Source organism: Megalopta genalis, unplaced genomic scaffold, assembly GCF_051020955.1.
Source record: "Megalopta genalis isolate 19385.01 unplaced genomic scaffold, iyMegGena1_principal scaffold0101, whole genome shotgun sequence".
In the NCBI taxonomy this organism is placed as follows: Eukaryota; Metazoa; Arthropoda; class Insecta; order Hymenoptera; family Halictidae; genus Megalopta; species Megalopta genalis.
The window spans coordinates 180,599-202,709 of NW_027476170.1; the positions used below are offsets into that span (position 1 = coordinate 180,599).

Below are 22,111 nucleotides of genomic sequence, written 5' to 3' on the forward strand. Positions count from 1 at the left end.
TCCACTGGCCAATCCTAAATTTGTTAATAGTACCGCCCATTTGTTCGTTAAGACAGACCGGGCCTTGTAATTTTCCCACCCCGGTGGTCCGGCGTGGAGTGCCACCTGGGGTCCGTCCCGGGGTTCCGCAAGCGCTCTTCACATTTCGAGGGATTTATGGTGCGTCGTTCGGTTCTTGGAGTTTTAAGGAAAAGTTCGAGTGTCGAATTTAGACGTTCTATCTGTTTATGATGCCAGATGTGAACGTTCCCATGAATGCTGAGAAAGGCCCCCTTGTCATGGTACGAGAAGTCACGTACGCACCATAAATCGCCTTGAAATCCTAAACAAGGAACTTCATCACATGTCTGCACTTTCTGTTTTATGGAGTTATTTGATTTGGCAAGTGATCTTGTTATATTAGATATTTCTTACACAGTTATTCTTAAAAAAATAAAGAGCAAAAGGATATAAGATGATTAAAAGAACAAAGAAGCACATTTAGAGTGCAATATAAGTTCAAAATTTGATAACTAGTATCGTGTCTCATTAGGCTTATAAAGTATACACTATATTTGACTTGGAAATGCTCTTAAGTAATTAAAAAACTGTGGTTTATATTATCTTGTCCTAAATTTGGCTTCTGCGATACTATTTTGTCTACATACATTTGTGCAATCATAAAATTATGTGTTTAACATCCATACACAATTGAAAAGCAAATCTACTGAAAATAATGACTGATTATTTATATGTAGATATAACAAATACAGGATTTTCTAGAGAAATATAACTGCCCCATTCAAACCTTGAAATCGCGGAGGTGGTAATTCTTAACCAATTATGTACGTTAATTTAATCAAGGCAAATATGCAGGAAATTATAAAATAATTAAAATGATCAGAAACTGACATAAATGACAGTGAAAGATTACCTTTCTCCATCGAAGTGATAATTATCAGTATTGATGAGCGCCTAGAAATTATATCTGCCTTGTGATTTGTAAAACTCTGCCAAGTATCTAAAATACATTAAAAAAATTAATGTTTTACGAAAATTCATTTTACACCCTGATAGAAAACTCTAATTTACAATTATTATGATTGCCATTTCTTAAATTTTAAAAATAACAACAAAATTTCCAACCCAAAAGTAATAAAAATCATTAGATGTAGGAAATAATAGAAAAGTATAATCAACAAGTTCAATAAGTATAAAGCGTGGCATTAAAGTTGACTGGGACATTTGAAAAATTTACACAGATTATTTGAAAATTCTATTATTACATTACCTAGTTCGCAGGATTTGTCGGGTATGCAAATTAACCATTCCAAAATGGACATTCCACTGGTGAAGTCAATATGGCGGTTTTCTAAGAAATTACGTGCTTCCTCTGCTGCTACGCCACTGAAATGTTCATAAAGTGCATTTTTCTTTTTTTAAGTTCAATATTGATCAACCTCATGATTCATAATCAAAGGTTACAACTGTAATTGCAAGACATAAAAAATTTTAGCAGTTTCATTACCGAAATACCGCGAATGAGTGCAGAAATAATCTAACGTCGCTAAATTTATGAAAAGTTATGATCAAGGAATTATGTAACTGGTATATAAAATTTTAGATAATATTTTAAATTCTTTTTAAAAAAACAAAGAGTTGAGGGGAAAATGCGAGAAAAATATCGAATTTGAACCACTTCACCCCACCGAGACGCGCAGTAAAAATCGGGAAATTAAGAAAAATGCAATTTACATATCCGCGCTGCGAATAATAGAAAATGAAAGATAATGCTTCGGTTATTAATTTCTGTATCACTCACGGCAACACACTGACTTTATTGTACAAAATATTAATTATTGAAGGAAGCACTCACCTGTAGCTGCGTACGGCTTGCCGGTCGGTAGAAGACAGCAACTCTCTGTAGGATTGTAGGCACTAGATGCTACGTTGTTCGGTTTGAAGAAGGCAACAATAACAAATATGGCTAGCCTCACCGTTTCGTCAGCCAATCGTACGAAAATCATTTGCAAATGCGGAAAAATACATTTCTCGGCATAAAATTGCGAGAAAATCACGAAAATGATGGGAAACGTCGCACAAAAACGCTAAAAAAGCACAGTCCCTTTGATTTTATAAGAATATGTTGGAATATGCGCCATATATTAAAACTAATTACATCATCTGTGTACGGTTGAATGTACGCGTATGTTAATAGGTATGTGTGTATAAGAACGCTTTATTATGATCGCCTTTTTGCTCGCCCTTGTTTCGACAGTGATATTGATCTAACATACACATTTATACACTTCTAGAAAATGCGAAGTTATGCTCCCCTTCTGTATATAAAATTTAGTGCCTTTCCTGCAAACAATATCCATCAGAAGAAAGAAAATAACCAACATCAGATAGAAATTGTATAATTTATATAAAAGTGGAAATATCCAACATCAGATAGAAATTGTATAATTTATATAAAAAAGGGAATTGAGACACATCATTTTCATGAATTTAGACAAAGCGAGTATCTTGTATATTTTATTTCCACTACCAATGTTGAATATTATATGGAGGCAATAAGAGTATTAATCGCGAACGTTTGAATTGTGGAAACAGTATTTATAAAACGTGTACAGAAATAAAGCATAAAGTACAATTATTTTTATGGAAAGTTGAGCTGCTATTTCTAATAATTATACAGGGTGTTCCACAATTATTTTAACAGCCGAAAATGAGGGGTAGCTGAGGTCATTTGAAGTAACTTTTTCCTTTGCGAAAATGCAATCCGCGGCTTTGTTTGCGAGTTATTAACGAAAAACACTGGAGTTATTTGATTTGGCAAGTGATCTTGTTATATTAAATATTTCTTACACAGTTCATATTACCATGAAAGATAATGTTAAATTACAAGATACATACACGGTTAAATCTCCACTGGCTACGTGTAATCAATATATAATAATGTTATAAATTTACCTGTAGAATATAAGCGTCACTGGTCTGGACACTTGGAAGCAGAGTAACGGATATTTGCACATCCTTAGAACATCGCGTCACAAATTCTATAATAAATCACACACCACACAGAACTCTATAATAAATAATCAAATCAAGAGTTGATTTCACATTATTAATCTGAGTTCTGCACATTTCAACCGACTAATTAGGAGATGAAATATTGCACAATTCAGCAAACGTAAGGCTTTTCCGGTCAAAAATAATAATTCCTCGCGGAAGTACGATTATTCGAATCTTGCGGCTCGCGTTTCTATACTTAATTGTACATCGTCTCCCAAATTGTCCATTTTTGTGTAAAATATGAGCGTCAATTAGGTAGTATTTACTGTATGTAAGTTACTGAGAAGAAATAACCGTGAAGCAACAGCCATTGTCATAAATAACAGGTTGACCATGTTAGTGCTCGTGGTGCTCCTTGTGAGCTTCGAGCTTTGTAGAAGTTTGCACGTGGTGTGCCGTCCGAGTAATATGGTTTTTCTGTGTCTTGTGAGTCCCTTATGGTCTCGTGTGTGGCGAGTCCCTTGTGGCCTCGTGTGTAGCGAGTCCCTTGTGGCCTCGTGTGTAGCGAGTCCCTTGTGGCCTCGTGTGTAGCGAGTCCCTTGTGGCCTCGGGTGTAGCGAGTCCCTTATGGTCTCGTGTGTGGCGAGTCCCTTATGGTCTCGTGTGTGGCGAGTCCCTTGTGGCCGCGTGTGTAGCGAGCCCCTTGTGGCCGCGTGTGTAGCGAGCCCCTTGTGGCCGCGTGTGTAGCGAGTCCCTTGTGGCCTCGGGTGTAGTGAACCGTCGGTGCTGACGAGGTTCTTCTCCTGACTGGGTTGTCTTGTCTCTACTCTTCTCTGTCCCGCTTGTCTGTCCGTCTTGTCTGTTCCGCTTGTCTGTCTTGTCTGTCCGCTAGTCTGTCTTGTCTGTCTGCCTTGTCTGTCCCGCTAGTCTGTCCCGCTAGTCTGTCCGCTTGTCTGTTCGCTAGAGGACCGGAGTCATGCCTAATATCACCTCGGTCCTCCCTACTTCTCTTAACCTAGGGTGGGCGGCAAGGAATTACGCTAATCCGGAGCCGTGCTCCAACCATTGTAAATATCGGTTTACGTCCACTGTGGAAGTACAGTTATATTATTTTCAAGCGACAAACTTACTCCGTCTCCACATTTAACTATCGGAAATTCCTTTGCGCCGTGCGCAACATATTATATAAATTTTGTACTAATTTCTATTACATAATTGACAAATGCAATTACATTAACCCCTTGACCTACAATGACGGGCATAGCCCGCGTACGATGATCGGGCCAGAAGTAAATATTACGGGCATAGCCCGCGTACGGTGATCGGGCCAGATGTAAATATTACGTGGAATATTTGATACGCAATTACAGTCTGATGCAATAATTGTGGTAGACGCAAGTATTACAAAATATTTATTTATACAAAACTCCAAAATACAAAATTAGTAATCTGTAACGGTATGATATATTTCAAAGCATTCTGGTACATGTAACGGAACTTTACACTTTTTACACTCCCACGTTGTTTCTTTACGTTTTTTATTTTTGTGACAAACTGTACAACGTTTTGACGGTCTTAATTTAGAGGGTGTTGGATCAATGTGCTTTGGAAAATGACCCCATTCCTTCGCGCAAAGTCTGTCTGGCGCATCTCCGGAAGATAATACGCCTCGTTCTCTATAAATCGGTTTTGGCATTTTCTTTAGTAGAGATTCAGCTATGTTGATCTTATAGTCGACATAATGTTGTTTCTTTCCATCATTCACTTTTTTCCATAAGATGTAAGAATTAAAAAGGCCAATATCAAACAGATAAAAAAAAATTTTTTTATATCCTTTCATGTATTTCCTCATTATTGGAAAACATGCTAATATTTGATCTTGGAGATCAATTCCATTCATTCCCTTATTGTACTCTGTAATACAATTTGGCTTTAGAGTGCGATTGGATCCTTGCGAAGTCATTTCGGCTGTTTCATGTTTTGTCGACATCATGTAAACATCTCGCTTGTCTTTCCATTTTAGAGCGAGTATTCGGTTGCAGCTTCTTATTACGTACTCCCCCCTTTTTAATTTTACACTGCACAAATCTTCCTATTCGAACGTACTGTGCCAATTACATTTGTTTTATATTTATATGATAATGTCATAAATAATTTTGGGGAAGAATACCAACTGTCTATGTACAAAGTGTGACCCCTGTGCAACACTGACTCAGAAAGCTCTTTGACAACACTTTCTGAAGCGCTATCTTCACAGTTGATTTTATCGTGGGCGGTATATATTTTAAATTCAAAGCAATAGCCGGAATCGGACTCACATAATTTATAAAATTTAACGCCAAACCTTGCCCTTTTGGATGGGTTGAATTGCTTATAAGATAGACGCCCTCTGAATTTCATAAGAGATTCATCAATAGAAATGTCTTTTTTCATTATATATATTTCTTTAAATTTTTGGATCAAAAAAGTAATCACAGGTCTAACTTTGTTCAATTTATCTGTATCGGCAACCAGACTGTTGTTTGAAAAATGCAAGAACCTTGTAATTTGTAGATATCTCTTCAAAGGCATTGATTTTCTAAATATAGGTGTTTCGATAACAGCCCTCTTCGACCAATTCATTTGGATTCTTGGTTTCTTTACCTGTGACATTATTATGGTCAATGCGAAATATCTTTTAATTTCGGTAGAGTCTACAGGAAACCAAGTGTCGTCAATTTTTCGTGTTGTATGTGGATTTTCTCGTATTTGATTTGCATACTGATTCGTTTCGGTCACAATATTGTTCCAAAATATATCATCAAATATTAGATTAAATGTATCAAATTCTCCTCTACCTCCTCCTAATTGACATAAGGCTGGCTCTCTTATGCCAGGAGTCATCATATAGTCCCAGATTTTTGGACTATTTCTTCTTTCTTTCCAAAGCCAGGACTCTGGTAGTTGATCGTCATCGGATGTATTATCAATAATTATTCGCCTATACTTTCTTCGCAAAGTACATATTTCGTCACTACTGTCACTTTCATTAGCAAAATTGATAGCACAATTCTCACTATCTTCATCACAAAATCTTTTTCTAGAGAACATCTTGTGGGGTTGCTTTTCTAGAATTTATGAACGTAAATTTCGACGTGCGAATGCAATCAAGAACAACTAGAAACTGATCACGATACGAAGAGATAATAGAAATACATCACGAGCCTTGTCTGTGTGCTATCTACAAACCGCGACCGCTCTACCACGGGCTTGCTCTCAAGCGCCACGCCCTCCTCCTCTTTTTCTGGACAGAGAATTCGGCATTAGTCGTCGTCGTCGACACTTTTTTTTAGATTGTTAAATAAATATGATTATAAATATGAATATAATTAATATGTATACCTCGGCCTCTTCTGGGCCCGTTCTCATTGGCCAGGAGTTCAGGTCGCTCGTGACAACGATAGCACTTATACGTAAAGTTCGATAAACATAACCTCGAATAGTGCTAGATTAGCTAGATTAGCACTTATACGTAAAGTTCGACAAAAGTTCTATTCTGACGATGTCCTTGGTCGTATCTTTCAAGACCGGTCGCAAGTCGACCGGCTCCAGACTCGGCCTTCTGATCTCTTTTTTCTCGATTTTGGCAGGTCTCAACTCGACTTCCTCTAGCTTTTCTTTGGAAACCTCGCGCGGCATGTGCGGCGTCCTTTTCAAGGTGCCCGTCATGTTTACAATTGCCCGGATTGGCGTGTTACACAAGTCGTGCGAACGTCCCAAACGCTGCGCGAGCTTGTATACAATTTCGGCCCAACATCTTCGAATCTAAATCGTAGGTTAAGGGGTTAAAAGTATCCCGAAATGTATTTAGGAGCACATTCAAACACCAATTCCAGGCTAGTGGTCCAATAATAGAACCCTGGGGACATCCTATAGTTACTTTATAAGTGTGTTCTTCATATTTGTTTCTTACTAAAACTTTGCGTCTGCAAAAATATTTATCTATAATCTTAATTAGGCAAGAGCTGCACTCAGCCCTTACTAGGCAATTCTTAATGTAAGGCCACCAAATATTGTCGAACGCTCCTTCGATATCCATGAACACCGAAACAACGTATTTCTTTTCGGTAACAGTAATGCCCTACTTAAAACGCAAAAATGCGTCTTCCGTAGATCGACCTGCCCTAAATCCAAATTGATTATCGTTGTTTAATTTCTTTTCCTGATACTTTGTTTCAATTCTGTTTACTATAACTCTTTCATAAATTTTACTGAATATGGACAGTAGTGCTATTGGCCTGTAACTTTTAACTAACTCCTTGTTAGCATCAGGACTCTTAGGAATAATCTTCAACTCGGCCGTTTTCCAGATTTTAGGAAATTCTCTTTCGCGAAGGCATTTATTGTAGAGCAGAACCAATACTTCTTTTTTGCATCTCCAAAACTCCTTAATGATCTCAATGCCAAATCCGTCTAAACCAGGCGCCTTTTTATTTTTACTCTTTTTAATAGCATTTATTATTTCTTCTTCCGAAATATCTGGTTCTAAATTTAAATTTATGTACTCATTATTTGCAGCTCTAATTCGTCCATGGACATCAATCTCATCTACTCTATTTTCATTAGGTATAAATTTGCTCACCAACAGATATCTACTGATTCCTTCCATGATGAGGTTCTTTCACCATCTGTTCTAAGCAAAGAGCCGATGCAGTAGCTCTTGTTTAATTTATCTCTTGCCATTTTGTGAATGATGCCCCAGGGGTTCGCATTCCCTTCTTCACTAACAAAATGCTTCCAAGAAGCACTCTTACTCTTCCTTATTTCAGCCACGTATTTATTCCTGGCTGACCTGTATTGTTGGATGTACTCATCGATGTTATTAAAATACAGTCTCCTAGCGCGTGACAATTGTTTCTTTTTTATACGAGTTGTTGTTCTAAGCTCGTTCAAATACTCGCACCACCATGGTACAGATCGATTTGTTCTTCGATAGCCAGCCATAGAACCATTGCACGCTAGTCTTAGAATCGCAGAAACCGCTCTAGCAGCTTGGTCTGTACTAGAATCCTCAAGTCTTTCGATGGTTTGTTCGTTAAATTTTTGATCCAATATCTCCTCGAATCTTTCGCAATTTGCCGTCCGAAGATTGTAAGACGTTTTAACTGTTTGCAAGGCAAACAGATTTCTATTAAAAGATATCTTAAACAAGATCAAATTATGGTCGCTCGTGTTAACCTTGTCGGAGACGGACCACATTATTCTATCGTCTCTAGCTAGACGACCTGCTATCGTGAGATCGATATTTGATTCTCCTTGGGTAGACGAGAAAGTGCAGACATCGCTGGGTGCATTCATGATTTTCAGGTTATTGGCAAGAACGAACTCCTCGAGAGCTCTACCTCTGTCATCTGTAATATCAGAGAACCATGTACTAGATTTCGCATTTGCATCCATGCAGATGAAAAACTTGCTCTCTTGAAATACATTTGACCCCGTGATGCGTTCCATTCTATCTAACAGTCTCTCGATAGGAAGAGAGAACTGGCAATACACATTTATAGTAGTAACACAGATTCCTGTCCCGCCGAAACACGACAACATATCGTATGTTCAGAATCGAATTGCGTTAAGTGAAATACCTCGAGTTTTTCGTTGCTTACTGCAACGGCAACCCACGGGTATCCATTGTTTGGTTGAAAAACTCTGAAAGTCAAACCATATCCCCTTACTAAGTTTTTATACGCATTTTTTTTCCAGTGGAGGGGGAAATGTTTTACGCACACCATAGCGATGGTAGTGTGGGGCTGGCCGAGGGTAGTGCAATCGGCATACCCACTAAAACCTAAACCTCCCTTCAGCTATGATGTAGGATCCCCCCTCAATGGTATCCGCCCTAGAGCATTGCTTCGTGAGAGGGGCGGCTGGAATTACGTTTCTTAGAACCACCTACATTTGAGTCCTGGTCCTAGCTGTGAAATTCGGTCTCTCCTTCCTCTGGAGGTCGTTGAGGGCAGCCTCCTTCCTCTTGAGGCAGTCGTCAATAAACTTTTTAAAAGGTGTCCTTTTGCTCGAGTCTTTGAGTATAAGTAATACCATGTCAAATGAAAGCTACATCTATATTTATGCAATTTTTATTTTAAAAGGAACTTCATCACATGTCTGCACTTTCTGTTTTATGGAGTTATTTGATTTGGCAAGTGATCTTGTTATATTAGATATTTCTTACACAGTTCATATTACCATGAAAAATAATGTTAAATTACAAGATACATACACGGTTAAATCTCCACTGGCTACGTGTAATCAATATATAATAATGTTATAAATTTACCTGTAGAATATAAGCGTCACTGGTCTGTGCACTTGGAAGCAGAGTAACGGATATTTGCACATCCTTAGAACATCGCGTCACAAATTCAACTAAATATTTCCGGTGATCGCCGATCGGCGATCAGCGACAACGAAAAAAGTGATTGGACTGTGATTGGAAACCAGTAACAGACTTATAAACGCCCTTCTTTCATCGCATCACGTATTCGACTGAACACCGTCGGAGACCGCCAACGATAAAGCGGCGAACGGCAACGCCGGCAACGCACCCCATTCCTCGGCATTAAGGGTGCAAGCGTTGTGATTGGCTCGTCCCTCGGCAGCTGTCGTCATTCTCCGTAACAGGTGGTAAATTTCGTTATTTTATGTACATTCCGTTGAAACATTTGCTTCCGAAACACTTGATTGGCCTCAATGACCACACCAAGGTAGCGTGTAGCTGTACATGCCTTAAGAGTATTATTACCAATCCTCAGGTCGATGGACCGCTTGGTCTTCCTGCTTGTGAGGTGAATGATTTTGGTCAAACCAAGTCTTGACTGATTTCAAGGCGGCGGTAGCCTAGTTTCTGGCTGCCTCAATATCCCTGGCAGATATGACGAGTGCAGCGTCGTCGGCGAAGCCTAATAGGCTGCAGTCACGTGGTAGTCGAATATCCAGCAGGTCATCGTATTGGATATTCCACAATAGGGGGCCCAGAACCGAGCCCTGGGGAACTCCCGCAAAGACGGATATCCGTTCCGCCTCACCGTCCCTCCAAGTCATAATGCATCGCTTGTGCAGATAGCTGCGGAGTATGCCAAGGAGTCGAGGGGGAATGTTCCTCCGCTGCAGAGCAGTAAGAATGTTTCCCCACTTAACCGCATTAAATGCGTTCTTAACGTCTAAGGTCACTAGAAAGCAGTGCAATTGACTTCTTCTTAGCAGCGTTCCAAAGGTCCATGACTCTCCTGACCGCATCAATCGTACTTTTCCCCTTAGCAAAACCATACTGGTTGACAGAGAAAGTTATCCTGGATACGAGCCTCTCCTTGATGCAATACTCGAACACTTTCGCGAAGTTTGAGAGTATGTATAAGGGGCGCCAAGCAGGTCGATTGTCTGGCCCCGGTTTTTTCGGGATCAAGACCAGTCTCCCAACTTTCCAAGCTCTGGGGAAATACCCTATAGCAAGGCATCTTGAAAATAGGTGTGTAATATGGTCTAATGCACCCCCCCCCCAGTGCCCCCATGACCGACAGCGATAAATTGTCCGGGCCCAAAGCACGCTTCTTCAGCCTCTTTATGGCTACCCGGACTTCGTCTTCAGTAAACGGGGGATCCTGGCTACCGTCCAGAGTCCCGCTCGATGTGAGTAATCGGGATGCGTCAACGATGGTCTCGTGGTTTGGTGCCGGAGGGATGGTGGTAAACAACTTACCTACTATCGCCCGATGTTCCTCGCGGTTCAGGGTAATAGGTGGCGATATCCCTTTAATTTTGTTAACCACCCATGTATATGGTCTACCCCAGGCATCAGCATCGATTCCTTTGATGAAGTCCTTCCATGCGGCGTTCTTGGAGGCCTGAATCGTCCTTTTTAGGTCTCTTTTAAGGGTCATGTAAGTGGTTCTGGCAAGTTCGATCTCATTTGCGTGTCCCTTCCTCCTGGCTCTCTGTAGCCTCCTCCTACTTTTGACGACTGCCAGTCTAGAGCCGCGCCGACCTCTGCTGTCCACCACCATTTCGGGCGTCTGAACTCCGAGGGGTATCGAGGGCGCGTAGATTTAGCCGCAAGTTCGCTTACCAACTGGCTATATTCGTCGATGTCTATAGCCGTTTCCATAAGGAAAGGAGAGACCAATGCCGTAGCCCTGCTGTATAGCGCCAGAAATTTATCCACATCAACCACTCCAGGCCTAGGCGCTTTTTTGTGGAAGATGTTTTCACCGGAGAATACGTGTCTAACATAACGGTGATCCGAGGCTGTTTCCGTGTTTAATATGACGCTTGACACCAGCTTCCGAAGCATGGCGTAGCCGCAGAACATGATGTCGATCAGAGAGTGGTGACCATTCCTCTCAAACGTGAACTTCCCTTCACTGACCACCGGGCAAATCCAGACACGGTTTGCCATTTCGAGGGTGGTGGTGCCCCGTGCATCCGACTTGGCCGACCCCCAGGCTGGTGATTTTGAATTGAAGTCACCTGCCACGATCAGGTGTTCGCGATCCAGGGTGCCTATCAGATGTTCAAGGTGATGCAAGTGCGTCATAAAATTGTCCAATCGCATGTTCGGCGTGTAGTAGCAGCTAACAACTGTTATATCGTTGAGCTGTATTACCACGCATCCGTCTATGCTGGCCAGACGTTGGATAGACGAAAACCTCTCTGTCGCCCTAGCAGTGACCCATATGGCCGCTCTGCAATCCCTGACCCCGAACCAATGGTCTAGTATCCGCCATGGTTCAGAAATCAAAACCACGTCGATGTCAAGGTCGATTGCATTTTGTTGGAGCAGGTCGTGCGCTAATCTACAATTGTGCAGGTTGATTTGTAATAAGTTTAGGCGAGTGTCCTTAGACGCCTTCTTATTATGTTTCCCTTGCATGTGAACAGTGAACTTGTTAACAATAATGAAGGGTCCATGAGTAATGGTCAAAGGAGTTAGCCCTTATCGTCGTAGCCCTTTTCGGGTGCTTGTATTAGCGTCTCGCCTCCGGAGGGTAAGAGTACCCTGGAGGAATCCTCGCTAAATATATCGGAGGCACTTCTGGGGACCAGCGTCACCCTTGCGTCCTTATTCTTGTTTGCCCTTGGAGTGGGGTTAGTCGTCTGTTTATCAGCATCGGCCTCTCTCAGGGCTGTCGATGCGTCTTTACAATCAAGGCTCACTATAGGTGAGCTTGAGTCGGTACTAAATTTACCTCCCTTAGGTTGTTTCGGTGTCCTGCCCGAGTTCGTCAATTTATTCGTCTTCGGTTTTTTGCGTCGTTCATGGAGCCGTCAGTTGGTGGATTGGCTTTAACCCCTTTGTCATTGTTGCGTTTCTCGCGTGCTTCGTTGAGTGCCTTGCAGTATGCAGGGCACTTGAGACTCCCGGCCCTGTGGCCCTGCATACTGCAATTAAGGCATTTTTCCGCATTAGTGCAGGATTTCTCCATGTGTCCAAGGTCACCGCACCTGCGGCAGCTCATAGACCTGTCCGCATTTTTACATGTTGAGCTGCGATGACCGTATTCGCGGCACCTGTAACATTGGGTGACCTCTATCCGTTCAACCACACGACAGAGGCCCCATCCAACCCTGAAGCGTTTCACCTTTAGGAGCCTTTCCGCGTTTTCAGTGGAAGTGATGACGGTAGCATTTTGGCTACCCGCGTACCCAGGACGAAGGGCTTTCACCTGAACTTCCTGAGGATCCAAGGTCGAGCCCAGCATCTTGTATAGTGTACTCGATATGTCCTCGGTCGTAACATCCCCGTCTAAACCCTTAAGGTGGAGAGTTTTTGTATTGCGGGTTGATACTTTCGCTTTAATTCCGGCAATATTTTTATTAATTAGTGCGGAGAGTCCTGTTACCTTCCCTCGGTCACCCTTGACAGAGATAACTAGGTCTCCCTTCAGGTTCGCTTTGACGTAAGCGATGTCAATCCCCTCTCGGTTAACGTCGACGTTCTTTTTAACAGAACGCAGCATGTCAGCGTATGTTTGTCCATTACTGGATATGGTAATGGTTTTCGTCGCGGGCTTACCAGAGCCGTCAGAGCTTTTGATCATTTTTATGTCTGGTCCCCCTCCCTTATTTGAGCGGAGGTGGATCATCAAGTTGCTCTGTGAGAAGGTCAATTCAACAAGTTTCCTGGTAATATTTATACTTACTTCGTCGGGGCAAATCAACGTGATTACTTTTCCAGCCGAAGTATCCGTACTTAGGTGCGCCATTTTCCTGAGGCACTCGTATGCCACGTGTAAGTCGATAGTGTCCTTCTCATTATCCTTATGGATAAGAAAGAAGTGGGTCCTGGATTTCCTTGTCATACCGCCGCTTTTGCTTGGAATAGAGGTAGTGGTCTGGAGGTGGGCGACCTCTCCCTTGCGGGCCTCCTGGACAAGGATATCGTCGAGACATGCCATCTTGTGAAGGATTCTGCGCGTAGTTCCATCTGTGGTACGTAGATCCGCCGGTGTGAAACAGGCGATGTCAATCGTGTCTTTCATCGGGCTTGCGTTATCATCAACTTTTGAGTGAGCAAAGGAATCGATTGCCCACTTCTTATTAATGAGCTTGTGGAGCTCATCAAAGTTGAGTTCCTTTCGCGCCCATCTTGCGACCTCCCCAGGATTCACCGCTTCCGGGTCTGCGGTTTGCGTACCCATAGTCCTATATGCTTTGGGGAGAAGAGGACGAGTGGAGCCATCGTCGATTAAAGAGGCGCGGGTCGCATTACCGACCTCCTCGCGTGTCTCGAGTCTTCCTTTGGTAAGGACCTCCTTCGTGATCCTTTTTAAAGAGTTCGTTTCCTTGACCAACGAGCTCACCAGTAGTGATAAGTTGGGGTTTACGCTGTCCTGTGACCTACAAAACGCCTGTACAGCCTTGGTGCAGGATATAAGTTTCCTCAATTGGATAGTGACGTCAGCCAACAGATTAGTTTCAACTACAGCTGTGTCGTTCTCGCTGAGATCAGACATGCTGTCCAGCCTCTTTCTTTTCTGCGTATGTGCCGCTACAGAAGTCGGTCGCATCTCACTTTCCGAGTGAAACGCAACCTCAAAGTCTTCCTGCACCTGCGTCTGGGACGCCATGTCCGTCAGTAACAACGAACGTCGCCGTTCGGTGGGTGGTGGAGTCCTCGGTATCTTTCTGACCGGCACAAAGGGAGACTTGAACTCTACTTTCTCGTTCTCGCCGGTTTGAGATCCTACTCTTCCCGGAGTGAACCAAACGTCCCCGGATTCGTCATCAGATTTGGCCGCAAGGCGTGTGGTGATTTCTCCAGTGTTTCCCCCGTCGGATTTCCCTGAGGCTTTGCTATTCGGCCAGAGTGGTGTCAATCTCACGAGCATGACGTCACAAGATGGCCGCCGCTAACAGTTTTTCGTAAATATCGAGAGATATAGAGCTCGAATCGAAAATTCACAACCGAAGCCCACGTGTGTCCGACATGTTAGAGCGATCGTTTCCCAACGATGCTCGCCCCCTCGCGAAATATACGTCTTGGAGCCAAGCCAAAGGCAGCGGTGCAATCGTTTAAGTATGAAAACTGCTGCTCGTGCATGGCGGCGGCGACGACGACGACGACGACTGAAGTAGTCCCTAACAAACGAGGCTGACACGCGGCCGGCCCCCTTTTTTCGTTTTGTTTGTTTTTGTTTTAAGCCAGACTGTGTTCACGAGAGTCGTAACGATGCGTGTAGAGGATGGATGAGCTAGTCCCTGGCGACGTCGACGATGACGGTGTGTTCGAGCACGGCGGCGATGACGGATGGGCCTTCCTCGAGGCCGACAACACCTAGGTGTTGTGGCCCTGCTTACGGATTTTGCTCTCCAGAGCGGAGGTCGACCGGCCGACCAGGTCCTCCAACTCGTCCGGCGTCAACACGGTGAAGTCTCTGCGAGAACAAATATAATACGTATTTCGTTAGAGCAGTCATCTAGCTTTCGAAGAGACGATCACAATGCCCTAAAATCGTTTCTTCCTATTGTTCTTAGTTCTCGCGATAATCGGCTGCGAAGCGAAAGACCTTCGGCCTGACTCTCTCACCTGTGCTGCGCCAACAGCATGTCTATACTGGTGACGCTTCGCTGGTGGGTCTCGTCCTTGTGACCGGATTTCTGCCTCTTGATGCACAAGGCTCTAACTGTCGCTAGGAACACGCCTACCGACAAAAGAATGCAACCTGCTACGATTAGGGACGTGGAGTTCTGCGCCGCTTCCGCGCCTGGCGCCAGCTGCACCAGGCCCACTACTAGGACCACGGCGCCTAGGAGGAGGGAGCCGACCACCACGTGCAACGCGTTTACCTGTAAGAATAGTCAGTGTTAATTTGATATTAACCCCTTAACGTGCACGCTCGAGTTAACTCTATACTGGCCAAACTGTGTAAACACTCGAGATAATTCGAGCGGCGTTGTACTTTATGTTGCTAGAATTTTTCACGCTCGAATGCAATCGAGAATTGAAAATAACAATGTGAAAGCAAAAAAAAGAACAATCGTTTTATTGATATTTATCATTTACATGGGATTGTAAGCTATAACACTTACTTATTCAAGTATAAAATATATCCTTTTTCTACTTATCACTTACGACTTATCTCTTCCTTGTGAGAGCCGCTTTCCGACAGCGTATTCATATTCAGATTCTGATTCGCTCATTTATCAATATATACTTTACTAAAATATAATGTAAAATAAAATATAATAATAATAATAATAATAATAATAGTAATATTCTGAAAATTAGAGATCATACCAATTGTATAAATATCCAATATACTCAAGTTTACTTCCTGTAATCACAAAATAACTCACTGTTTACATAAATATTTTTACTGACAATAATGTTTACTCTGAAACGGGAATTCGGAAAGGAAGATAAAAAAAGTCGATGCGCGTGTAATATTACGATATTCGACTATTTTCTGCAATGTTATCAAAATCCAAAATTGCAATAAAAATTTTGATTATTTTTGTACTTTTGTAAAAAACTGTGCATTAAGGGGTTAAGCGTGGCGAGTTCCTCTTATTATTATCCATTATCCATTTTGCAGGAGCGAAGGTCGCGACGAACGAGCGATTTTTGTCCTATCTGTGCGACAAGCTGAACAACGTTGATAGCGAAGGCATCGTGGCTCACCTTGCCACAGAAGTAGTATTCCGGCGGTTCATTGTCCAGCAACGCCAGCACTGCCTCGCTGTCCGTCAGCGGACTGCCAGGTTGACTGCTCGTCACTCTGGACCCCTTTTCCTGGTAGTAAGTTTTGTGGAAGACTTTCACCGAGGGCACTGGCAACGCCGTGATCATGCTAGAAAATCGTCGACAAATTTTTACTTAGTTCTTTTACTATATACATATACTATTTACAATATATATATATATATATATATATATATATATACATAGTTTTTTTATTTATATATATATATATATACAGGGTGTTCCACAATTACTTTAACAGCCGAAAATGAGGGGTAGCTGAGATCATTTGAAGTAACTTTTTCCTTTGCGAAAATGCAATCCGCGGCTTTGTTTACGAGTTATTAACAAAAAAACACTGGCCAATGAGAGGTGACGGTGCGAGAGAGAGAGAGAGAGAGAGAGAGAGAGAGAGAGAGTCCGCGAGAGAGCCCGCTGCACGAGGCTTTGACAGATGGTCGGGACGGACTCGAGCCGAGTCCGAAGTATTGAACAAATCACGAAGCGAGAACTTTCCGGATTTTTTTTTACTACGTAACAGTGATATTTTTAAAAAAACGCTGTTCACCTTTACTTTAGAACGTCTGAAGAATATTTACTAATTTTTCGGACCCGAAATAATAAATAATTTAACCGTGACGGCCGCTTTAATTTTCTAGTGTGTATGACACCTCGTGTGTAACATGTGAAATTTTTAAGCAAGGTGTACAGTGAAGATTAACAAAGTACGTAAATGATATTTTACGTTAATGATATTTTATTTAAATAATTCCGTGTCCGAACATAGTTCAACGAATGATTCGCAAAGCTAATTTAATAAATAATAATCGTGTTAAAGGACGTAAGGGATATGTTTGTTAGAGAAATATGAAGAATATTATCAATAAGAAACTCACCCATTTAGTTGTAAAATCCACTTCATGTATCCGACGGCGACGAACAGAAGGATGTCTTCGGGCAGGCAATTTCAACGGTTATAAACCTCGTCCAATTCCAAACAACATTAAAAACTAAAATATATAAACTTACTATTACTACAACTACTAAGAAATAATATTTTATTAATTGTATTGTCTTTTAGTATATTTCACACACACACTTTTTACAAGTCAATTCTCTAGTTTTAGAGAACACGCGTTCTGCAGGTCTGATGATGCCATTACACAAAAATATTTCCTGGTAATATGAGTTTCCGTTCATGGAAACTGTACGAATATCCGCTATCGCAGACGACTATAAAATACGCTTGGCAACAGAAATAGTTCCGTAAATAGAGAAATCATGATACGAATTATTTGCTTGACAGACTGGGTGCAAAAACAATTTGAAGGGGAGAACTGTACGATTCGTTTATTGCTTGTTATCAAATATTCAGCTTTACTTGAATTCCTATATGTGCCGGTACAATAGTTCTCGAATATCGATTGCGAAAAAGATAAATACGCGTTGTTCTAAATACGATGTGTACGAAATTTCAAAAATTCTATTACGAAAACGATGGGGCACTACTCGATACTTTGTACAGTACGAGCCGATCATTGTCATTGATTGCTGTCGACAAAACGGAACGCTAAAAAATGCCACGATCGACGTGCGAATTGAACTCAAATTTCCAACAGACGTTCCGCGGAATAGAATCCATTAACGAACACTGCTAAAAAAATTACTGAATTATAAAAACATTATAAGGAAAAAATATTTTTATTCTGGAAATTAATATGCATCAAAAATACTTCTTAAATAAAACATGTAATAAAACGATTCTCCGTCTCTTTATCTTTCTCTCTCTCTTTCTTCCTTATCGATCGCTGACAGAGTAATTAACACTTTTCCTATTATTCGTGTCTCTGACGCTTACCGACCGCTAGTCTATAAGGATCGGAACACATATGCCAGGCTCGTGTCGTACTGGAGCGTGTAGGCGTGCGACAGTATTGGCAAAACGGCATGGCACGGCACGAGAGCGGCGCATATAGTGTGTACGTTCTAATGCAGTGCTCGGAACGTTTCCCGCTCCCCATGGGCACTGCTTTCGGTACGGTGTGTGTGCAGCATTTAGGCGATCATTGGGAGCTTGGCGCTGCGGCCGTAGACAGGAGGCGAGATATACATTGTTACGGCAACTTGTCCAAATCAAGATAGGAGTTGCCACGGAAGAGTGTTACCAACGGACAATCGGAGAGTCGAAATCGGACCATCGAACGAGCAGCATCTCAAATTGAAAGATCTGAAATATAATTGTATCGCGTTGTGGATGTCCCGAAAATATCTCGTAATCCGGAAATGGGAGGTTCCTGAGGTCATTCGAAGCAACTTTTTCCTTTGCGAAAATTTTCTCTGAGGCTTCGTTTACGAATTATTAACGAAAAACACTGACCAATAAGAGGCGAACTCGGCTGGCAGGCTGCGGCCCAGCCAACGAGTGCACGGAGCCCAGTTCCGCTCATTGGCTCGGCCGTCTTGCGCCAAATGATCTCGTCTCTGATTGGTCACTGTTTTTCGTTAATAACTCGTAAACGAAGCCGCGGATTACATTTTCGCTAAGGAGAAAGTTGCTTCAAATGATCTCAGGAATTCCCTACTTTCGAATTGCGAGACATTTTTGGGACACCCTGTATATAGTAAAGGAGAACAGTGTTTTTCTTAAAAATATCACTGTTACGTACTAAAAAAGACCGGAAAGTTCACGCTTCGTGACTTGTTCAATACTTCGAATGCGGCTCGAGTCCGTCCCGACCTTCTGTCAAAGCCTCGTGCTGCGGGCTCTCGAACTTCGCGCCGTCACCTCTCATTGGTCAGTGTTTTTCGTTAATAATTCGTAAACAAAGCCGCAGGTTGCATTTTCGCAAAGGATAAAGTTACTCACTTACCCTCATTTTCGGCAGTTAAAATAATTGTGGAACAGCCTGTATATAAAATAGTATCGTATTTATAATTTAGAATCAAGCATTGTGTTATCAGTGTTATCATTTTTATTATTATCATTGTTATTATTATCATTAATATTATTATTAATTAACTAAGATTAAGCTAAATACTAAGTACACTGGTACGCATACATCTCAGTTATTAAGTACACTTCACATTTTGTATAAATATTTTCGAAATAAATTTGTTATATCGAATTCTGTCTCACCCGTTTAATACACCCGATCTCTATCCGACTCCCGGGAGTATCCGAAACCGAAATAACCTACTCATATAGTTTAGATGTAACAATATAATCAGACCAATAAGTTTTCATACACTTTGTATTACGAAATGACTTTTTATAATTGGACCATGTGATGTACATTTTTTTGAGATGCTAGACCGATTAGGTCACTAGACAATGTTTAAAAAATTGTTTGCAAAAAGTGTATTTTGTAAATTTTAATTATTTCTTTTAGAATTAACCGATTTAACTGATTTTATCGATAGATTTCTCAACCACAAATTGAATAGTAGTATGTTTTTATAGCCAGTGTTCTGTCGATATACTTGATAACATAAATTTTACAAATATTCCTGAAAATGATTTGTGCTTCAACATTTGCTTTCATTATGAGCATGTCGATGTTAAGAGATAGTTGAAAACTGAAACTAACAACAAGTAAAGAATTGAGTAACATGTGTCTTATCAGATTACGTAATTTAGGGTTTCGCTATCGTGATTATATTTAGATTGGTAACGGCTATCTACGCTAGCGAAGCAGCTTACAATTGGTTAAAGTGATCAGCACACATCGTGTTTACTTAGTTTTCTATGCGTATGCCAGAACACAAAACTATTATTGGAAAATTTCTGAAAAAATCCTTTTCCTTTTCCGTTTCTTCTTTTAAATTTTTCAATGGAATCAGTATAGAGAATTCTAGGGATACTTACAATAACTAACGGAGTTAGTTAATTCTTTTTATTTAACTTGCTTATGCGTATATCAAGCTTATCTAAATCAGCTATCTTGTTAAATTAATTTAGTCCGTCATTCTGCACTTGCATTATAACCGGATAATGTTGACAGCAGTTATATATCAATATGATACTGAATATACGTCAAAGGAAACCATGTTTTAAAAACACTGAGTTGGGAATCGAAAATTGTGCCCATAATTATGAAAGTGGTTTAAGTCATATATTTCTTGTTTCGAGATATTTAATGAATCGCATTTGAATAAATTAAAAAATAGTTTTACATTATGCGACATTTTAATTTATAATTTTATTAGTCTTGATTAATGGAAATTTATTATAGATATGAAATTTTGTGTGAATTTCATAGGAAAATGTTGTTTTTAAAGCTTGAATTGACTTAGACCATTTTCAAAATTAACTGAATGTCCTATATGTAGTATCGTAATTTATTAGGTATGTTTAGGACGAGGAGGAGTGTTAGGCTTAAGACCGTAGTTCTAAGACTCTGTGTTTAGGGTAAGCAATAAAAGAGAAACGTTGGCGAAGGCCGGGTCAGGTAGAGTGTGTTCGAGAGTCGTTGAGTGAGGAGCGTTACGAGTCGTAGAGTTAAGCGAGTAGTTATAATCTTAGTTGTAGATACGGTACGCGATATTCTCTGTCTTCATCACGCTCAGTCCTTTCCTAGTCTCTACAGATTCAATATTGTTTAAATATTGAACAAATTTCTACATATATATATATATATATTATTTTTCAAGAATGTCCTATAATTGACTTAAAGTAATAAAAAATTGTGATTTTTATTTGAGCCGTTTATTTTGAAAGTGGTGTAAGTCCAATGTCATCGAAAGAAATTGTAAGTGGCGTTGCGTGGGGTCTTTTTTACGAAACGTCTTTCTCTAATCAATTTCAACGAAAACAAACATATTAACACATGGCATACGTCACAAAATTTAATGTTAATTGATTTTTATGCCGACATGTTATTTATTAATTAATAGAGATCTTTGTTAGTCTATCGCGTAAGATAAAATCTGATGTCCAGTGTTTCATGCAAAAAGTTATTCATTATTCGAGTGGAATAAAAATCTGTAAATAAAAATATAAGTTTCCATTTAAAGAAACAAAGTAATCTGCCAAAAATCCTTCAAAGCGATCAACAAAAAAAAAAACAAATTCCCCTACAAATCGAGTAACGTTTGTATTGAGTATTCATTCCGAAAATATAGGGTTCCCCGGAAAGAATCATCCAATTTCAAAAATTTATATTTTAGAAAATTACACACAGAAAATTATAATTCAAACACGAATATAACGGGAAAATGTGTGAGTTTTTGTTTACAAGTGTTCAATATAACTTCCTTTCGTTACACGTATGATATCATTGTGATATGAAAGTTCTTGCATTCCAAGTTCACGACTAGCAGAAATGGTGGATTTTCTTGGACTGCGTAAAAAAGTCTCTCGCACTCTTTCAACATTTTCTTCAGATACACCTGGCTGCCCCGTACTTTTTCTTTTGCACAGGCATCCAGTGTCCTGGAACTGATGATACTATCTGCGAATACTCTGAGCTGTCGGTGGGTTACTTTCATATTTCCTGCGAAATTCACGTTGAACAGTGATTACTGACTCACATTTCGCAAACGAGAGAACACAAAAAGCCTTTTGTTCCATAGACGCCATTTCACGTTCTTTCACAATACAGCAAAACAAGCAAACAGCTAGTGCCACCTATTGAGAAAAAAATAATAAAAAGTAAAACTCGCACATTTTTCCATTATATTCGTGTTTGAATTATAATTTTCTGTGTGTAATTTTTTAAAATATAAATTTTTGAAATCGGATGATTCTTTCCGGGGAACCCTGTATTTTCGAGATATTTAGATTTCAAGTTTTCAAATGAACATACGCTATAAAGATTATTTTGATTTAATTGGTTCTTCTAGGCAATGGTGCACGGTGATCTTAATAAGGATAAAAAGAAAATATTCGAAGTTATCACCCTG

The 22,111-nt window shown here is 40.6% G+C and overlaps 1 protein-coding gene and 2 long non-coding RNA genes across 3 annotated transcripts in view; 1 reads left to right on the forward strand and 2 right to left on the reverse strand.

Moving 5' to 3' along the window:
* Positions 1 to 853: 853 nt before the first annotated feature.
* LOC143262253 (uncharacterized) lies at positions 854 to 3,042 on the reverse strand. Its single transcript, XR_013036149.1, has 4 exons — positions 2,956 to 3,042; positions 1,856 to 2,343; positions 1,271 to 1,386; positions 854 to 1,000 (listed from the first exon to the last, which is right to left on the reverse strand). It is a non-coding gene; the product is annotated as an uncharacterized LOC143262253 (long non-coding RNA).
* Positions 3,043 to 9,122: 6,080 nt separating this feature from the next.
* The window catches only part of LOC143262241 (uncharacterized), a 156,411-nt gene continuing 143,422 nt past the window's right edge, over positions 9,123 to 22,111 (forward strand). Inside the window, exons 1-2 of the long non-coding RNA XR_013036143.1 lie at positions 9,123 to 9,172; positions 9,317 to 9,654. This is a non-coding gene — a long non-coding RNA (uncharacterized LOC143262241). The remainder of the gene's footprint in view (positions 9,173 to 9,316; positions 9,655 to 22,111) is intronic.
* LOC143262240 (uncharacterized) lies at positions 14,581 to 16,318 on the reverse strand. The gene is made up of 3 exons (XM_076528152.1): positions 16,151 to 16,318; positions 15,056 to 15,315; positions 14,581 to 14,903 (listed from the first exon to the last, which is right to left on the reverse strand). Exons 1-3 carry the CDS (start codon positions 16,316 to 16,318, stop codon positions 14,804 to 14,806), a joined length of 528 nt encoding a protein of 175 aa, XP_076384267.1. The 3' UTR covers positions 14,581 to 14,803.

Excerpts from the sequence above, each read along its gene's own strand:
- LOC143262240 (XM_076528152.1), bottom strand. The coding sequence starts at position 16,318 with ATGATCACGGCGTTGCCAGTGCCCTCGGTGAAAGTCTTCCACAAAACT. Across the intron at positions 15,316-16,150 it reads AATACTACTTCTGTGGCAAG|GTAAACGCGTTGCACGTGGT; the intron begins GTGAGCCACGAT and ends CTATTCTTACAG. Across the intron at positions 14,904-15,055 it reads ATGCTGTTGGCGCAGCACAG|AGACTTCACCGTGTTGACGC; the intron begins GTGAGAGAGTCA and ends TTGTTCTCGCAG.